Here is a 17,264-nt window from a genome sequence, read left to right as displayed (position 1 = left end):
CAACTAAACAATTCATGTAACCTCATAAAAAGAACACTAACCTCAATAATTATCCTAATAAAAATACTAACACAGTTTAAAAGACATGTTACATTCTTCATAAAGTTATACATACATACATAGATACATGCATGCATACACACATAAACACTTTGTGTGTGTGTTTTTTAAAATAACTTAGTGGTGTAAGGTGTAATAAGAGTTGAGGCTACCGAGTTATAAACACAAAAGACAATATGTTCAGACTGGACATTGGGTAGTATGTACTTTCAAGGCAGAGTACATGGCCAACCTGGGCCCAGAGAAGACCAGGTAAAAGGGCATCAAGTGCAGTGCTGTATTATTCTGAGAATTCGGCTACTTTCAGCTAGATTTGTGTAGCTTATGTTAAGCTGCTATGATGGTTAATTTTAGGTGTCAACTTAACTGTCAACTGGCCATAGAGTACCTCTATATTGGGTCAAATATTATTCTGGATGTGTCTGTGGAGATGTTTTTGGATGAGATTAACATTTGAATCAGTAGACCGAGTAAAGATTGCCTTTTTTTTTTTTTTGAAAGATTTTATTTTTAAGTAATCTCTACACCCAATGTGGGGCTCCAACCTACAACCCCAAGATCAAGAGTTGCAAGCTCCAACTGAGCCAGCCAGGTGCCCTGCAGATTGCCTTTCCTAATGTGGATGATTTTCATCAATCAGTTGAAGGCTTAAACAGAATAAAAAGCCAGACCCTCTGGTGTAAGAAGGAATTCCTCTGCCTGACTGCTTTGAGCTGGGACATGGGTCTTTTCTTGAGTTTGGACTTGAACTGAAACATTGGCTCTCCTTGGGTCTCAAGACTGCCAGCTTTAGGCTGGAATTTACACCATCAATTCTTCTGGTTCTCATGCCTTCACACTCAGACTAGAACTATACCATTGGCTCTCTAGACCTCTATCTTACTGACTGCAGATCTTGGGACTTCTAAGCCTCCATACTCATGTGAGCCAACTACTTACAATAAATTTTATTTATCTAGCTAGCTAGCTAGCTATCATCTATCAACTTTGTGTGTGTGTGCGTGTAAATATATATATATATGTGTGTGTGTGTATATATATATATACACATATATATATAATATGCATGTATATGTATAGCCTGGACATGGAATGACAGAAGAATTAAAGAGAAATCAAAGATATCAAATATTTCATAATCTTAAGCTTGGCAAAATGGTTATGCTATTGAGAATGATAGGCAAATATATAGACAGAGATATACTTTCTAACCTTGGACAAAGAGAGCAACAACTCATGTTTATGGTAAAAATTTTTTACATTGATTATCCCATTTGATCATCACAACAACCCAATAATGTAAGTAGGACACATAATATATTCCTGTTTTGCAGATGAATAAACTAAGGTTCAGTGAGCATAAGGTCACAGCTAGCAAGTGGTAGAATTGGAAGTGAAATCCAGGTTTTGGAACCCAACTTTTATGTTCATTCCATTTCGCAGTATTCCAAGTCAAATTAACTGTTACATGCTTCTGGATGTCAAGTTTCATGTTATTTATGTAAGTAAAGACTTCCAACAGAAAATTGAGCACTGGGGCACCTGGGTGGCTCAGGCAGTTAAACGTCCCACTCTTGATTTTGGCTCAGGTCATGATCTCAGTTTCCTGGGATCGAGCCCTGCATGGGTTCTGTGCTCAGTAGAGTCTGCTTGTCTCTCTCCCTCCCTCTTCTTGCTTTGCTCTCACTCTTGCACTCTCTCTCTCAAATAAATAAATAAAAACTTAAAAAAAACCAAATAAAGTAAATCTAAAAAAAAGAAAAAGAAAATTGAGCACAAATTTTGTAAAGAAGGTGAGAACCAAAATCAAAATTACAGTTTTGAATTCATTTATGTATTGACTGTAGCTGAAGCTTGAAGGTAAATCATGTTTTTAAGAAAATAATCATAAACTGGGAATGAAGGTCCAAGGTCTGCAACTTCAAGAAACCCACAGTAAAGCAAAATGGTCAGCAAAGAGAGATCGCTAAAGCAGAGGAAAATTAAAAGATTACTAAGAGGAAAATTAGTCAGGTAATAGTCACTGATGATGGAGAAGGATCATTATAGATCATTTATTTGGTATATTCAAGAGTAGAAGGAATGGTATCCATGTATTCAAGAAGTTCCACAGGGAAGGAACGATAGTAGGAATTAGATTCTTGAGAGTGAAAGTACCTAAAGAATAGATGAAGTTACATTAATGATTCTCATGCCCCCTCTAATGAGACACCCTAGAATACACAAAAGATAATTTTCACAAACAAAATTATGTTTATCAGAAGGACCATGGGAGAAAGAAAAAACAGTTATATATCTAGGGCCAAGAGTAAGGGCAATAAATTGCTTTAAAAACTTAACCTTATATAAATAGATGAAAAGAACCAATCAGAGATCAAGAGCACAATAAATGAAATTAAAAATACATTTGATGGAATAAATAGGCTGGATGAAGCAGAGGAACAAATTAACGGAAGACAGTAACAAAAAGTAACCAAACTGAGCAAAGGAGAGGAAAGAAAATTATGCAAATTGAGAATACTCTTAGGGAACTCAGTGATTCCCTCAAGTGTAATAACATTTGCATTATAGGGACCTGAGAAGAAAAGGGAGAAAAGGGGGCAGAAATTTATTTGAAGAAATAATACCTGAAAACTTCCCTAATCTGGGGAAGGAAACAGACATCTAGATCCAGGAGGCACATAGATCCTCCCAAAAATTCAACCCTAGGAGGTCCACACCAAGACACATAGTAATTAAAATGGCAAAAAAACAGAGATAAAGAAAAAATTTTAAAACCTTATATTAAATACAAGTAAAAACATGATCAAAGTCATACATTTCTAAACTATGGTTGCAAATATATAAAAAATGCATTAAAAAATGGAAGGATACATGTCAAATGCTAACAGTAGGATTCTGATTTCTTAAAAACTTTTCTATAGCTCCCAACTTCTATTAAGGATTAATTTGAAATAATGAAGTCAATATTTCCACCATGAAACTTTTTTTTTCCCCAAAATAAGTATGTGGGTTTTTTTATTAACACATAATGTATTATTTTTTTCAGGGGTACAGGTCTGTGATTCATCAGTCTCACACAATTCACAGCACTCACCATAGCACATACACACCCCAATGTCCATCACCCAGCCATCCCAACCCTCCAACCCCCGCCTCCCCTCCAGCAACCCTCAGTTTGTTTCCTGAGATTAAGAGTCTCTTACGGTTTGTCTCCCTCTCTGGTTTCGTCTTGTTTCATTTTTCCCTCCCTTCCCCTATGATCCTCTGTCTTGTTTCTCAAATTCCTCATATCAGTGAGATCATATGATAATTGTCTTTCTCTGATTGACTTATTTTGCTTAGCATAATACCCTCTAGTTCCATCCACGTCATTGCAAATGGCAAGATTTCATTTTTTTTTGATGGCTGCATAATATTCCATTGTATATATATATACCACATCTTCTTTATCCATTCATCTGTTGATGGACATCTAGGCTCTTTCCATAGTTTGGCTATTGTGGACATTGCTGCTATCAACACTGGAGTGTACATACCCCTTCAAATCACTACATTTGTATCTTTGGGGTAAATAGCCAGTAGTGCAATTGTTGGGTCATAGGGTAGCTCTATTTTCAACTTTTTGAGGAACCTCCATACTGTTTTCCAGAGTGGCTGTATCAGCTTGCATTCTCACCAACAGTGTAGGAGGGTTCCCCTTTCTCTGCATCCTCACCAACATTTGTCGTTTCCTGACTTGTTAATTTTAGCCATTCAGACCAGTGTGAGGTGGTATCTCATTGTGGTTTTGATTTGTATTACCCTGATGCCAAGAGATGTGGAGCATTCTTCATGTGTCTGTTGGCCATTTGTATGTCTTCTTTGGAGAAATGTCTGTTCATGTCTTCTGCCCATTTCTTGATTGAATTATTTGTTCTTTGGGTGTTGAGTTTGATAAATTCTTTATAAATTTTGGATACTAGCCCTTTATCTGATAGGTCATCTGCTAATATCTTCTCCCATTCTGTCGATTATCTTTTGGTTTTGTTGACTATTTCTTTTGCTGTGCAAAAGCTTTTTATCTTGATGAAGTCCCAATAGTTCATTTTTGCCCGTGCTTCCCTTGCCTTTGGCAATGTTTCTAGGAAGAAGCTGCTGTGGTTAAGGTCGAAGAGGTTGCTGCCTGTGTTCTCCTCAAGGATTTTGATGGATTCCTGTCTCACATTTAGGTCTTTCATCCATTTTGAGTCTATTTTTGTGTGTGGTGTAAGGAAATGGTCCAGTTTCATTCTTCTGCATGTGGCTGTTCAATTTTCCGAACACCATTTGTTGAAGAGACTGTCTTTTTTCCATTGGACATTCTTTCCTGCTTTGTCAAAGATTAGTTGACCATAGAGTTGAGGGTCCATTTCTGGGCTCTCTATTCTGTTCCATTGATCTACGTGTCTGTTTTTGTGCCAGTACCACACTGTCTTGATGATTATAGCTTTGTAATAGAGCTTGAAGTCCGGAATTGTGATGCCACGAGCTTTGCTTTTCTTTTTCAACATTCCTCTGGCTATGCGGGGTCTTTTCTGGTTCCATACAAATTTTAGGATTATTTATTCCATTTCTTTGAAAAAAGTTGATAGTATTTTGATAGGGATTGCATTAAATGTGTAGGTTGCTCTCAGTAGCACTGACATCTTCACAATATTTGTTCTTCCAATCCATGAGCATGGCATGTTTTTCCCTTTCTTTGTGTCTTCCTCAATTTCTTTCATGAGTATTCTATAGTTTTCTGAGTACAAATTCTTTGCCTATTTGGTTAGATTTACTCCTAGGTATCTTATGGTTTTGGGTGCAATTGTAAATGGGATTGACTCCTTAATTTTTCTTCTGTCTTGTTGTTGGTGTATAGAAATGCAACTGATTTCTGTGCATTGATTTTATATCCTGCCACTTGACTGAATTCCTGTATGAGTTCAACAGTTTTGGGGTGGAGTCTTTTGGGTTTTCCACATAAAGTATCATATCATCTGTAAAGAGTGAGAGTTTGACTTCTTTGCCAATTTGGATGCCTTTTATTTCTTTTTGTTGTCTGATTGCTGAGGATAGGACTTCTAGTACTATGTTGAATAGCAGTGGTGATAGTGGACATCCCTGCCATGTTCCTGACCTTAGGGGAAAAGCTCTCAGTTTTTCCCATTGAGAATGATTATTTGCTGTGGGTTTTTCATAGATGGCTTTTATGATATTGAGGTATGTACCCTCTATCCCTACACTCTGAAGAGTTTTAATCAAGAAAGGATGCTGTACTTTGTTAAATGCTTTTTCTGCATCTATTGAGAGGATCATATGGTTCTTGTTCTTTCTTTTATTAATGTATTGTAGCACATTGATTGATTTGCGGATGTTGAACCAAACTTGCAGCCCAGGAATAAATCCCACTTGGTCATGGTGAATAATCCTTTTATTTTTTATTTTATTTTTTTTTTAAAGATTTTTTATTTATTTATTTGACAGAGAGAGACACAGCGCGAGAGAGAACACAAGCAGGGGGAGTGGGAGAGGGAGAAGCAGGCTCCCCGCTGAGCAGGGAGCCCAATGCAGGGCTCGATCCCAGGACCTTGGGGTCATGACCTGAGCCAAAGGCAGATGCTTAACAACTGAGCCACCCAGGCACCCCCGTGAATAATCCTTTTAATGTACTGTTGGATCCTATTGTCTAGTATTTTGTCTAGTATTGTCTAGAATTTTTGCATCCATGTTCATCAGATATATTGGTCTGTAATTCTCCTTTTTGGTGGTGTCTTTGTCTGGTTTTGGGATCAAGGTAATGCTGGCCTCATAAAATGAGTTTGGAAGTTTTCTTTCCATTTCTATTTTTTGGAACAGTTTCAGAAGCATAGGTATTAATTCTTCTTTAAATGTTTGGTAGAATTCCCCTGGGAAGCCATCTGGCCCTGGGCTCTTGTTTGTTGGGAGATTTTTGATTACTGCTTCAATTTCCTTAGTGGTTATGGGTCTGTTCAGGTTTTCTATTTCTTCCTGGTTCAGTTTTGGTAGTTGATACATCTCTAGGAATGCATCCATTTCTTCCAGATTATCTAATTTGCTGGCATATAGTTGCTCCTAATATGTTCTTATAATTGTTTGTATTTCTTTGGTGTTGGTTGTGATCTCTCCTCTTTCATTCATGATTTTATTTATTTGGGTCATTTCTCTTTTCTTTTTGATAAGTCTGGCCAGGGGTTTATCAATCTTATTAATTCTTTCCAAGAACCAGCTCCTAGTTTCGTTGATCTGTTCTACTGTTCTTTTGGTTTCTGTTTCATTGATTTCTGCTCTGATCTTTATTATTTCTCTTCTCCTGCTGGCTTTAGGCTTTATCTGCTGTTGTTTCTCCAGCTCCTTTAGGTGTAGGGTTAGGTTGTGTATTTGGTTGTGTATTTGAGACCTTTCTTGTTCCTTGAGAAAGGCTTGTATTGCTCTATACTTTCCTCTTAGGACCACCTTTGCTGCATCCCAAAGATTTTGAACAGTTGTGTTTTCAGTTTCATTTGTTTCCATGAATTTTTTAAATTCTTCTTTACTTTCCTGGTTGACCCATTCTTTCTTTAGTAGGATGCTCTTTAGCCTCCCTGTATTTGAGTTCTTTCCGACTTTCCTCTTGTGATTGAGTTCTAGTTTCAAAGCATTGTGGTCCAAAAATATGCAGGAATGATCCCAATCTTTTGGTACCAGTTGAGACCTGATTTGTGACCCAGTATGTGATCTATTCTGGAGAATGTTCCATGGGCACTAGAGAAGAATGTGTATTCTGTTGCTTTGGGATGGAATATTCTGAATATATCTCTGAAGTCCATCTGGTCCAGTGTATCATTTAAAGCCTTTATTTCCTTGTTGATCTTTTGCTTACATGATCTGTCCATTTCTGTGAGGGAGGTGTTAAAGTCCCCTACTATTATTGTATTGCTGTCGATGTGTTTCTTGGCTTTTGTTATTAATTGGCTGCTCCCATGTTAGGGGCATAGATATTTACAATTGTTAGATCTTCTTGTTAGATGGACCCTTTAAGTATGATATAGTCTCTTCCTCATCTCTTTGGTTTAAAATCTAATTTGTCTGATATAAGGATTGTCACCCCAGCTTTCTTTTGGTGTCCATTAGCATGGTAAATTGTTTTCCACCCCCTCACTTTCAATCTGGAGGTGTCTTTGGGTCTAAAATGAGACTCTTGCAGACAGCATATCGATGGGTCTTGTTTTTTTTATCCAATCTGATACCCTGTGTCTTTTGATTGGGGTGTTTAGCCCATTTACATTCAGGGTAACTATTGAAAGATATGAATTTAGTGCCATTGTATTGCCTGTAAGGTGACTGTTACTGTATATTGTCTCTGTTCCTTTCAGGTCTATGTTACTTTTAGGCTCTCTCTTTGCTTAGAGGACCCCTTTCAATATTTCTTGTAGTGCTGGTTTGGTGTTCGCAAATTCTTTTAGTTTTCGTTTGTCCTGGAATCTTTTTATCTCTCCTTCTATTTTCAATGACAGCCTAGCTGGATATAGTATTCTTGGCTACATATTTTTCTCATTTAGTGCCCTGAATATATCATGCTAGTCCTTTCTGGCCTGCCAGGTCTCTGCGGATAGGTCTGTCGCCAATCTAATGTTTCTACCATTGTAGGTTACAGATCTCTTGTCCCAAGCTGCTTTCAGGATTGTCTCTTTGTCTCTGAGACTTGTAAGTTTTACTATTAGATGTCAAGGTGTTGACCTATTTTTATTGATTTTGAGGCGGGTTCTCTGTACCTCCTGGATTTTAATGCCTGTTTCCTTCCCCAAATTAGGGAAGTTCTCTGCTATAATTTGCTCCAATATACCTTCTGACCCTCTTTCTCTTTTTTCTTCTTCTGGGATCCCAATTATTCTAATATTGTTTCGTCTTATGGTATCACTTATCTCTTGAAGTCTCCCCTCGTGATCCAGTAGTTGCTTATCTCTTTTTCTCAGCTTCTTTATTCTCCATCATTTGGTCTTCTATATCATTAAATCTCTCTTCTGTCTCACTTATCCTAGCAGTCAGAGCCCATTTTTGATTGCACCTCATTAACAGTCTTTTTGATTTCAACTTGGTTAGATTTTAGTTCTTTTATTTCTCCAGAAAGGGATTCTCTAGTACCTTCTATGCCTTTTTCAAGCCCAGCTAGTATCTTTATAATCATCATTCTGAACTCTAGTTCCAACATCTTACTAATATCCATATTGATTAGGTCCCTGGCAATTGGTACTGCCTCTTGTTCTTTTTTTTGAGGTGAGTTTTTCCATCTTGTCATTTTGTCCAGAGAAGAACAGATGAATGACAGAATAAAATGCTAAAAGGGTAACGACAACCCCAGAAAAATATACAGTAAACAAATCAGAAGAGACCTGAAACCGGAGGGATGGTGGGGGGAGAATATGATCAGGCTGGTGAATAGAACAGAGCCACACACTAGATTTTGGGTGTATTATGGTCTGTTAGAAGAAACTGCCTCCCAAAATTTTAAAGAAAGAAAAACATATATATACAAAAATAAGGGTAAATACGATGAAGGGATGGAATATGACTGTAAAGATGAAAATTAAAAAAGATTTTAAAAGAGGAATTGATGAGATAAGAAGCTGGTTGGCAAAAGAAAGAAAAAAAATTAAAAAAGAGAGAGAGAGAGAGAGAATGTGATCAGGCAGGAGACTAGAACAAAGCCATACACTAGATTTAGGGTATATTTTGGTCTGTTATAAGAAGCTGTATCCCAAAACTTTAAGGAAAGAAAAACTTATATATATACAAAAAATAAGATTAAATACAATGAAGGGATAGAATATGACTGTAAAAATGCAAATTAAAAAAGATTTTAAAAAAGGACTTGATAAGATAAGATGTTGGTTGAAAAAGAAAGAAGAAAAATTCAACTAAAAAAATAGAAAAAGAAAAAATAAAGAAAATTTAAAAAATTAACTTTGAAAGACTAAAGAATCATGGGGAAAAAAGCCATGAATTCTATGTGCTGTATTCCCCTAGCACTGGAGTTTTGCAGTTCTCATTGATCAGTAAACTTGGTCTTGACTGGATGTTTTTGCTGATCTTCTGGGGGAGGGGCTTGTTGTAGTGATTCTCAGATGTCTTTGCCCCAGGTGGAATTGCACTGCCCTTGCCAGGGGCCAGACTAAGTAATCTGCTCGGGTTTGCTCTCGGTAGCTTTTGTTCCCCGAAAGCTTTCTGTACAGCTTTAGAGGATGAAACTGAAAATGGCGGCCTCCCAATCTCTCGCCCCAGAGGAGCCGAGAGCTTGGGGCTCCACTCCTCAGTAGTCCCTCAGAGAAAAGTAGTCAATCATTCCTGTTTCCCTGGTCCCCAGCTGCACTCTGTGCTCACCCGGCTTGTGACCAAGTGTTTCTATCTCTGGCACATGATCCCGTTTGGAGTCTCCAAACCCAGCAGATTACTGTGGTGAGCTCCCATGCTGCTCCTCCTGCGGGAGGAAGGGGAGTCTCCCCGGATCTGCCCTTTGTTGGGTCCCTGCTCAAAGAGCAGTGGCCTGACTGTGCCATGGATCACGGTTTTTGGCAACCCTGAGCTGAGAGCTCACTCCTCGGCTCCGTCTTTGCAGCTGGCTTCCCTGCTCCAATACCCGGGAGTTCTGCCGCACTCAGGCACCCCCTGTCTTTCTTTGACCCCGAGGGTCCTGAGACCACACTGTCCCAGCGAGGGTTCCACCCCCCACTTAGCTGCTGGAGTGATGTCCCTCACTGGAGCAGACTTCTAAAAGTTCTGATTTTGTGCTCCGCTGCTCTATCATTTGCTGGTAGCCAGCTGATGGAGGCTCCCTCCCCACACGGTCTATCTTCCCAAATATTGACTCGGATTCACTTCTCCACATGTCCTACCTTTCAGAAAGTGGTCGCCTTTCTGTTCATAGAATTGCTGCTATTCTTTTCTTGTATCTCCTGTTGAGTTTGTAGGTGTTCAGAATGGTTTGATAACTATCTAACTGAATTCCTGGAACCAGACGAAATTTAGGTCTCCTACTCCTCCACCATCTTGCTCCTCCCCCCCCAAAATAAATGCTCCCCCAAGAAACTTCTAATCATGAGTGCTAAAAACTACAAACCATTCTTTGTCTCTTCTATTGTACTCTAACTAGAATGAAATAGAGAAAGAGAGAGAGAAAAGGAGCCCAAGTAACCATCTGGATAACCAATGTTTGAATAATTAAGAACTGGCAAAAGAGTATCTACAAGGATTATAAGAGGTTTGAAGTGACCCAAAGATTTGAATATTTCAATTCTCTGCCAAAAGTCACCAGAATCAGTGAAAACAAAGGACCTGTCAAAAAGAAGCTCTATAGTTTTATAAATAGGACTCTTACATAAATATATCATGCTAACAATGATGATACCCTGCTGAGACAACTGAGACCACAATTTAATTTTAGTATCATCTAAATTTTAGTAGAACATATTTTTTTTATTTTTTTTCCCCTGACAGTTATTATTTAATAAACATCAGAAAAAAATTACTTCATCTTTTTTGCTTTTTGAATGTCTTTTAATGTCTTTTTGTTTTTTGTTTTTTGAATGTCTTTTAATATTAACTATTTAACATTTAGTCTTAGTCTTAAGCAATTGTTAAATTTACTAACTGATGTAAAAATTACCAGTTGGGGGGCACCTGGGTGGCTCAGTCGGTTAATCGTCTGCCTTTGGCTGGAGTCCCAGGATCAAGTCCCGCATCGGGCTCCCTGCTCAGTGGGGAGTCTGCTTCTCCCTCTGACCCTCCCCTCTCTGGTGCTTTCTCTCTCTCTTGCTCAAATAAATAAATAATCTTTAAAAAAAAATTACCAGTTGGTTTGAAATTAACATCTTCATCCATCGTTATCAAGTCCAGAGATGATAAATCATTCAGATTCTTCAAACATAATTCTGTCCAATAATAAACATATTTTTATTTTATTAAGATAAGGGGGCAGCACAAAATAGAGTTTATAATCAAATATGCTAAAGTTCTGTTTCTATATATTTGCTGTGGGAAAAACTATAGTCCCTAATTAAGTGGTAAGGAAATATTCATTAAATAAAAGAGCCAGTTAATAGGCTAAAAAGATTTTCTAGCAGTAACAATAATATAAATTATCAAAATAAGTTATGAAATAACATTTACAACTTGGAACTTTTTATTTTAAATGAGGATATTTGTATTTCCTCATTTAATTCTCATAATAACACAACAAGGTAGGTACTAATATTATTTCATATACAAGTTAGGAAACAAAGAAATAGAGAAGCTAGGTTACTTGCTCCAGGTCTATGTAACCACCCTGCTATCTGATGTCCAATGTGGCCTGGTTTTCTTTTTCTTTTTTTTTTTTTTAACTTTTATCAAAGATATATACACACAAAGTATATTCAAATAGATCTACAAAGATTGTTCAAAAAACACCAGTCTTTTCGCTCCTCTGAGTTTGCCACACTCTTGAGGCAACCACTTGTGACTATTTCAGCTGATGCTTTTAGTACTTACTTTAGCATCTCTAACATGCTACTATTGCTACCTGGAAGGAACCTCTGAACAGGAAGTAATGCAAGTTCAGCTCTCACTGACTGATGAAGATCAGAGCAATTGTAGTAGCCTGCTGCCCACAGTGCTCCCATTGTTCTATGCTATAAAGCCCATAAGATTGAAGGTAATTCAGAGCAGGGAGTGGGAATGCCACAACCTGTTCAATCTTAGAGGAGCCACTCACAAAAACACAGCCCTTAAAAGGCAAAATTCTTTGAGAAACACTTCAGTTTAAGCAACATCACTTAGGCAGCTTGATAAAGTTTTAAGTATTTGGTTAAGTAAGGCTTTTGAAGTTTTTGCCAATTTTCTTAATTACCCACTATTAACACGCAATAAGTTAATCAGTCAAAGAAGAATACTTACTACATTATATACTGGGCACTATTCTAAGCTTTAGGTTTACAGCAGTAAGCAAGACAAGGTTTCTTCTCTACAGAACTTATATTTTATGGAAGAAAACAGTACAGAATTTAATAATAAATAATAAAGTTTCAGGCATTGAAAGGTACTATGAAAGAAAATAAAGCTGAGAGAAAGGACCTAGAAAATAAGAATTCTTTAGGTTTTAACTTTTTATGTATTTCTGATATAAAGCTATGTAATATCTGATATAGTAAGGATATATTCATCCTAATTTTCAACATAAGCATGTCACCTTTCCAAGAAAAGGAAAACAGCAATAATATCATGGAAATTGTTTTACCATCCTCTCTGAAGAGGTAGATTTAATTAAGGTAGTCCAAGAAGGCCTCTCTGAGGAGTTAATATTTGATCAAAGATCTGAATGAAATGAAGGTGGAGACCACAAGTAAAATATGTGAGAAGTGTTCTAGGAATAAGGAAAAGAGTGGAAGGATCTGATGTGGAAACAAGTTTGGTGTGTTTTAGGAACAGCAAGAGATCCGATTTAGAAACAACAGAATGAAAGAGGGGGAAAATGACAAGAGATGAAGCCAGAGAAATAGGCAGGGAGATATCAAGGTGGATTTGTGGGCTCTGGTGAAAGTTTGCATTTTATTCTAAGAGTGATAAGGGAACTACTGGTGGATCCTGAGCAAGAAAGTATAACCAAATTTAGAAATGCTAAGGATCCTTCCTAAGAGATTTAAAGCAGATCTCCAGGGATACCAAAATATTATATTCAGTTATATAATAAACTTGGCTATTCTTTATAGGTAAAACTTAGCTACCCTATAATGACTAAAGATAAGGCAAATACGAACTGTGGTTCTGCTAATTTAACAAAAGTTAAATCATTACAATTATCAGAATATAGCAAGACTATATTGGACTATCTTGGTGTATTTGATCATTATGATCAAAAAATATGTTTTAAAAACTCCATTATAAAATTGATCAGTAAATAAAGGATAATACAACTATTTTATAGATCTGTTTCTCAATAGCACCATTATGAATATATGCTATTGCTTAGCACCTTGCTTCAGCAATATATTTATTCTTTAATCAAGATAATTTTACTGCTTCATCCTTATCTCTGCATTTTAATATGCCATATGTGTATATCCAAGTAGAGAATAAATTAAAATTGGCTAAATATTTTCAGATCTACACCAAGTGAAGGTCTAGACTAGGAGTGCTGCTCTGTAGATGGACGTCTACTCCTTGATCCTTTTTTTTCCCCCTTTAAAGTTATCTTTGTACCCAATGTGAGGCTCTGGTGCTCAAACTGACAACCCCAAGATCAAGGGTTGCATGCTCTACCAATTGAGACAGTGAGGTACCCCAAAATTGGCTAAATATTTTTAGTGGATCTAAAATTTTTTCTTTCACTGAAAGAGAATCTCAATACAAAGAACTGATAATTTCTAACCTAATAAATGCTCAATAATTTTTTGATATTTGAAAAGACAGGTAATGAAGTATTAATTAATTGAAAAATTAAGCTGGGATTTGATGGGAATATATCATTAGCACAGATTAGGATAAGAAGCCCATAATTAAGGTAGGCTTATATATTCAAGTAAAATTAAACTAGAAAAATGAAGAGTTGTATATCTATAGGCAATATTTTCAAAGATGAGGGTCATTTTTAAAATAAAAACAAAGTTAACATATTATAAAAAGGAAGACATTCTGATAGAATTAATAAATTCATTAATTCAGTAAAAAAGCATATGTGCTAAACTTTATTTGCATGTGAAAAAGGAATACTTCATATATTTTTTTCTGGAAACAAGTTTACTTTTTTAAGAAATAATTTACCAAAGAGTATTCTTACTTTCACACTAACTGACCTTTTTCATTAAAATTTATAAAATATAATTTTTTACAAGGAAATGCATCTAACCTTGTAATTTTGCTTCAATTCCATCTTTGTTCAATCCAGATGCAAAACCTGTAAAAGTTATGAAAATTCATAAAAAATTAAAATAGAAAGGACTTAACTCATTTTTATAGGCTCAGTTTATACCCGAGTTAACTAGAAAAGAGTAGTCTAACTTAATTTTAAATAGGGGGAAAAATAGCTTAATGAGTTAAAACAAGGCTTAGCTATCTATAGAAAATAACCACTGCTATAAAATCCTTTCAATATCAATTGGCTATCTTTTGCTTTTTTTACTGTACAACCATGACCATGCATACTGTATTTTTTCCCCTTGGAGATCTTAAAGTTTTGAACCTGTGTACATTAGAATAGTATTGCAACAAATCAGGTTTTAATTTGATATAATTTGATATTCAGCAATTCCAAGTATTTTTACTTTATAACCATACCATATGAAAGAACCTTCTAGAAGCAATATAACCACATGTGTGTTAGCTTTAGAAGCAGGATGCAAACTCCAGCAGCAACAGCAGTACTATATCCTTTGATTTGAACACTAGTTCAGACAAAATTTAAGAATTTTTTTTACTTTAACTTTTAAAAAATAATTTTAGTCACTTTTATTATTTTTATTTGAGTTAATTTTTTTTAAAAGATCTATTTTTAATGGTGATTTCAAACCATTAAAAGACTTATTAAAAGACTGGAAGTAAAACAGATAAAGATTTCTCACATTTCTCTACTCTTGCCTCTAATGTATTTATGAATATTATTTTTTATTTCTGTTACGTATTAGTGTCTGTAATCTATTCTGTGACTTAATAGCATAAATATAGATTCAACTGGCTTGAAACATTTACTACTTTTTCAAATCAAGTAACAAACCATAATGAGATGGATTTTTCAAGGCTCTGATATAAAGCAAAGTTGATCGTATCCATTCCAAAGCAATATTCACATCTGTGATGGTATGTAACACTATCTCTGCATTTAAATGTTCAATAAGATGTCTGTGTAAACTAGTAGAAAAAAAACCAAAACCTTTGTATTAGTAATATGTATTTCAATGCCATAACCTTACTTTTTAAACTGCAATAATATTTTGAATAATTCAACTGAATATAATTGAATAATATACTCATTGCTATATTAATAATTCATGAAAAATAACTTAATTTTCAAAAATATAAGAGAAAACCATAAAAATCAGTTCAACTGTTAAAAAATTATAGATTTTTCTCTATCCCATGGCTCCAGAAGACATTATTACTTAAAAAGAGTGAGAGTGAATATTCTCTCAGAGTATTATAATCATGCTTTACTAAAAGCTTCCAGATTGCCTATCTCTCTATTATTAAACAAATTTTAAAGATGTAAAGAGATGTGAAAATTATAGTCTTATTACTAATTTGGCCTTTTATAACAAGGATACCTGCCACCACATGCTAGGAAACTACTGAATAAAAATATTACACTGTCCTTTTTTTTTAACTATTGAATTTCTTAAAAGGACACAAACTTTCTACTTAGATTACTGAAAAGTTTCAAGACAATGGCCTTAGAAAATCTCCTAATCAAATTTCCTTTTAATATGTGAAAAGGAAAAATATAAGCGGTATTAACATCTTTTTAGAATATTTTCTGTATTACCTGCTTTCTACAGTGTCACTACAAGCTAACATCTGAATATACTTCTCTTTTGTACTTAACCGAGTCATAATAACTGCAGTAGCTGTAGTATCAAACTGGAAAAAAAAATAAACACAGAGAAATGTAGTTAAAAAAGAGTACACGTTGGTACCAGTCCTCTTCAAGAACTCATGAGTTTCATTTTATATTAAACAGTCCCTGACTTAAACAACAGGTCAAAAATGCCTTAAAACTGTTTCTGAATTTGAATGTTCACTGAAAATTTAATTAAAAACATTCCAAGAGTATAGATGTAAAAATATTACTTTGGTTTCAATGTAACATAATTTTGGTATTAGTAAAATCAAAACAAACTTAGGCACCTGAATAAAAGTTATAAGATTGGTGTAGTTTACATATAATCTAATTGATCTTATAAAAACTACAACTTATATAACATAATATTTTGACTTCTTTGAAAAGATACTCTTCCTAAATGTTCCCTAACTATATGAATGACTTCTTTATTTGAGTATTTGCTAGAGGTAGGACATGTTTTGTAATGTATATGGGCTAATTTTTAATTGTCACAATACCTGGGGACCACTATTGGCATTTTGTGCTAAGACTCGGGGATGCTACACATTCTGCAATGTATGACAGTCCGACACAATGAAAAACTGTCCCATCTAAAATACAAATAGCATCCCCATTCAGAACAAAAAACAAAAAACAAAAAAACCTCAAAACCAAAAAAAAAAAAAAAAAAACCAAAAAACTTTTGACAGCATATACACATTCATCAGCCCAACCATCAGCCAAGGGAAACTCAGAGGGAGTAGAGGCAGCATGTCTCCTTTGGTGAGACTTGTTTTACTTCTATGTCTCCATTAAAGTAGATTTCCTGTTGCACTTATTTTTAAACCTAATCTGAATATGAAATGTTAATCTCCTGTTTAACAAAAAGTACACAAAAAACAGTTTTTGCTTTTTACCTTATTTTAAAACAAGTTACAAAAATAAAATAGTGTCACTTACTTGAGGTCGACCAGCTCTACCAATCATCTGTAGAATATCTGTTTCACTATACTCTTCAAACATTCCTCCAGCATAATGCATCGTAGATTTTATAACTACTAGGTGAGCAGGCAAATTTACTCCCATAGCTAAAGTACTGGTAGTAACTGCATCAGATTAAGAAATAATACTTTCAAGCCATATAATTTTATTGCCTCAGGTAGACATCATTTTATAAAATATATATTATTATAAATATAATAAAAATTCATACATAGGGAATTTAGGAAAAACAAAGAGGAAAAGAACATTACAGTGTAAAATAATAACACATCTTAAAACCAAAAAACTATTAAATTCTTACTTTTCAGGTAGCACTGTTCAGTAGCATGATAAAGAACTAAAACTGTCAGAGTTTACTGTAGCATGTATATGCATGGGTAATTACATAATTTTAGATTCTTGGAAGAAAAGCAGAAATAAGTCAGAATACTTGAGCTTTTTCTTTTTTTCTCTTAACAGATAAATAGTTTTCCAAAATATAATAGCCACAAGAATATGTTTTACTTACAAAGAACTGGTAGATCTCCAACAGTGAAAGCTCCTTCAACTACTTTTCTATCTGACAGCTCCATACCAGCATGATGATAAGCAACACCATGTATTAAGATATCTATAATAAAAATATATAATCTGTTAT

General features: G+C 35.2%; 1 protein-coding gene across 6 annotated transcripts in view; it reads right to left on the bottom strand.

Annotated features, from left to right (window-relative positions):
• Positions 1-17,264, bottom strand: part of HFM1 (helicase for meiosis 1) — a 112,658-nt gene that overhangs the window by 60,476 nt on the left and 34,918 nt on the right. For all 6 annotated transcript variants that reach the window (XM_032423989.1, XM_032424006.1, XM_032423976.1 and 3 more), the window contains 6 exons: positions 17,136-17,237; positions 16,586-16,731; positions 15,569-15,663; positions 14,804-14,937; positions 13,940-13,987; positions 10,908-10,988 (listed from right to left, as the gene is read on the bottom strand). In XM_032423989.1, coding sequence (XP_032279880.1) covers positions 10,908-10,988; positions 13,940-13,987; positions 14,804-14,937; positions 15,569-15,663; positions 16,586-16,731; positions 17,136-17,237 — 606 coding nt within the window. The remainder of the gene's footprint in view (positions 1-10,907; positions 10,989-13,939; positions 13,988-14,803; positions 14,938-15,568; positions 15,664-16,585; positions 16,732-17,135; positions 17,238-17,264) is intronic.

The sequence above is a fragment of the Phoca vitulina genome, unplaced genomic scaffold (assembly GCF_004348235.1).
Source record: "Phoca vitulina isolate PV1807 unplaced genomic scaffold, GSC_HSeal_1.0 scaffold2, whole genome shotgun sequence".
NCBI lineage: Eukaryota > Metazoa > Chordata > Mammalia > Carnivora > Phocidae > Phoca > Phoca vitulina.
This window is presented reverse-complemented; position numbering and strand designations above follow the sequence as displayed.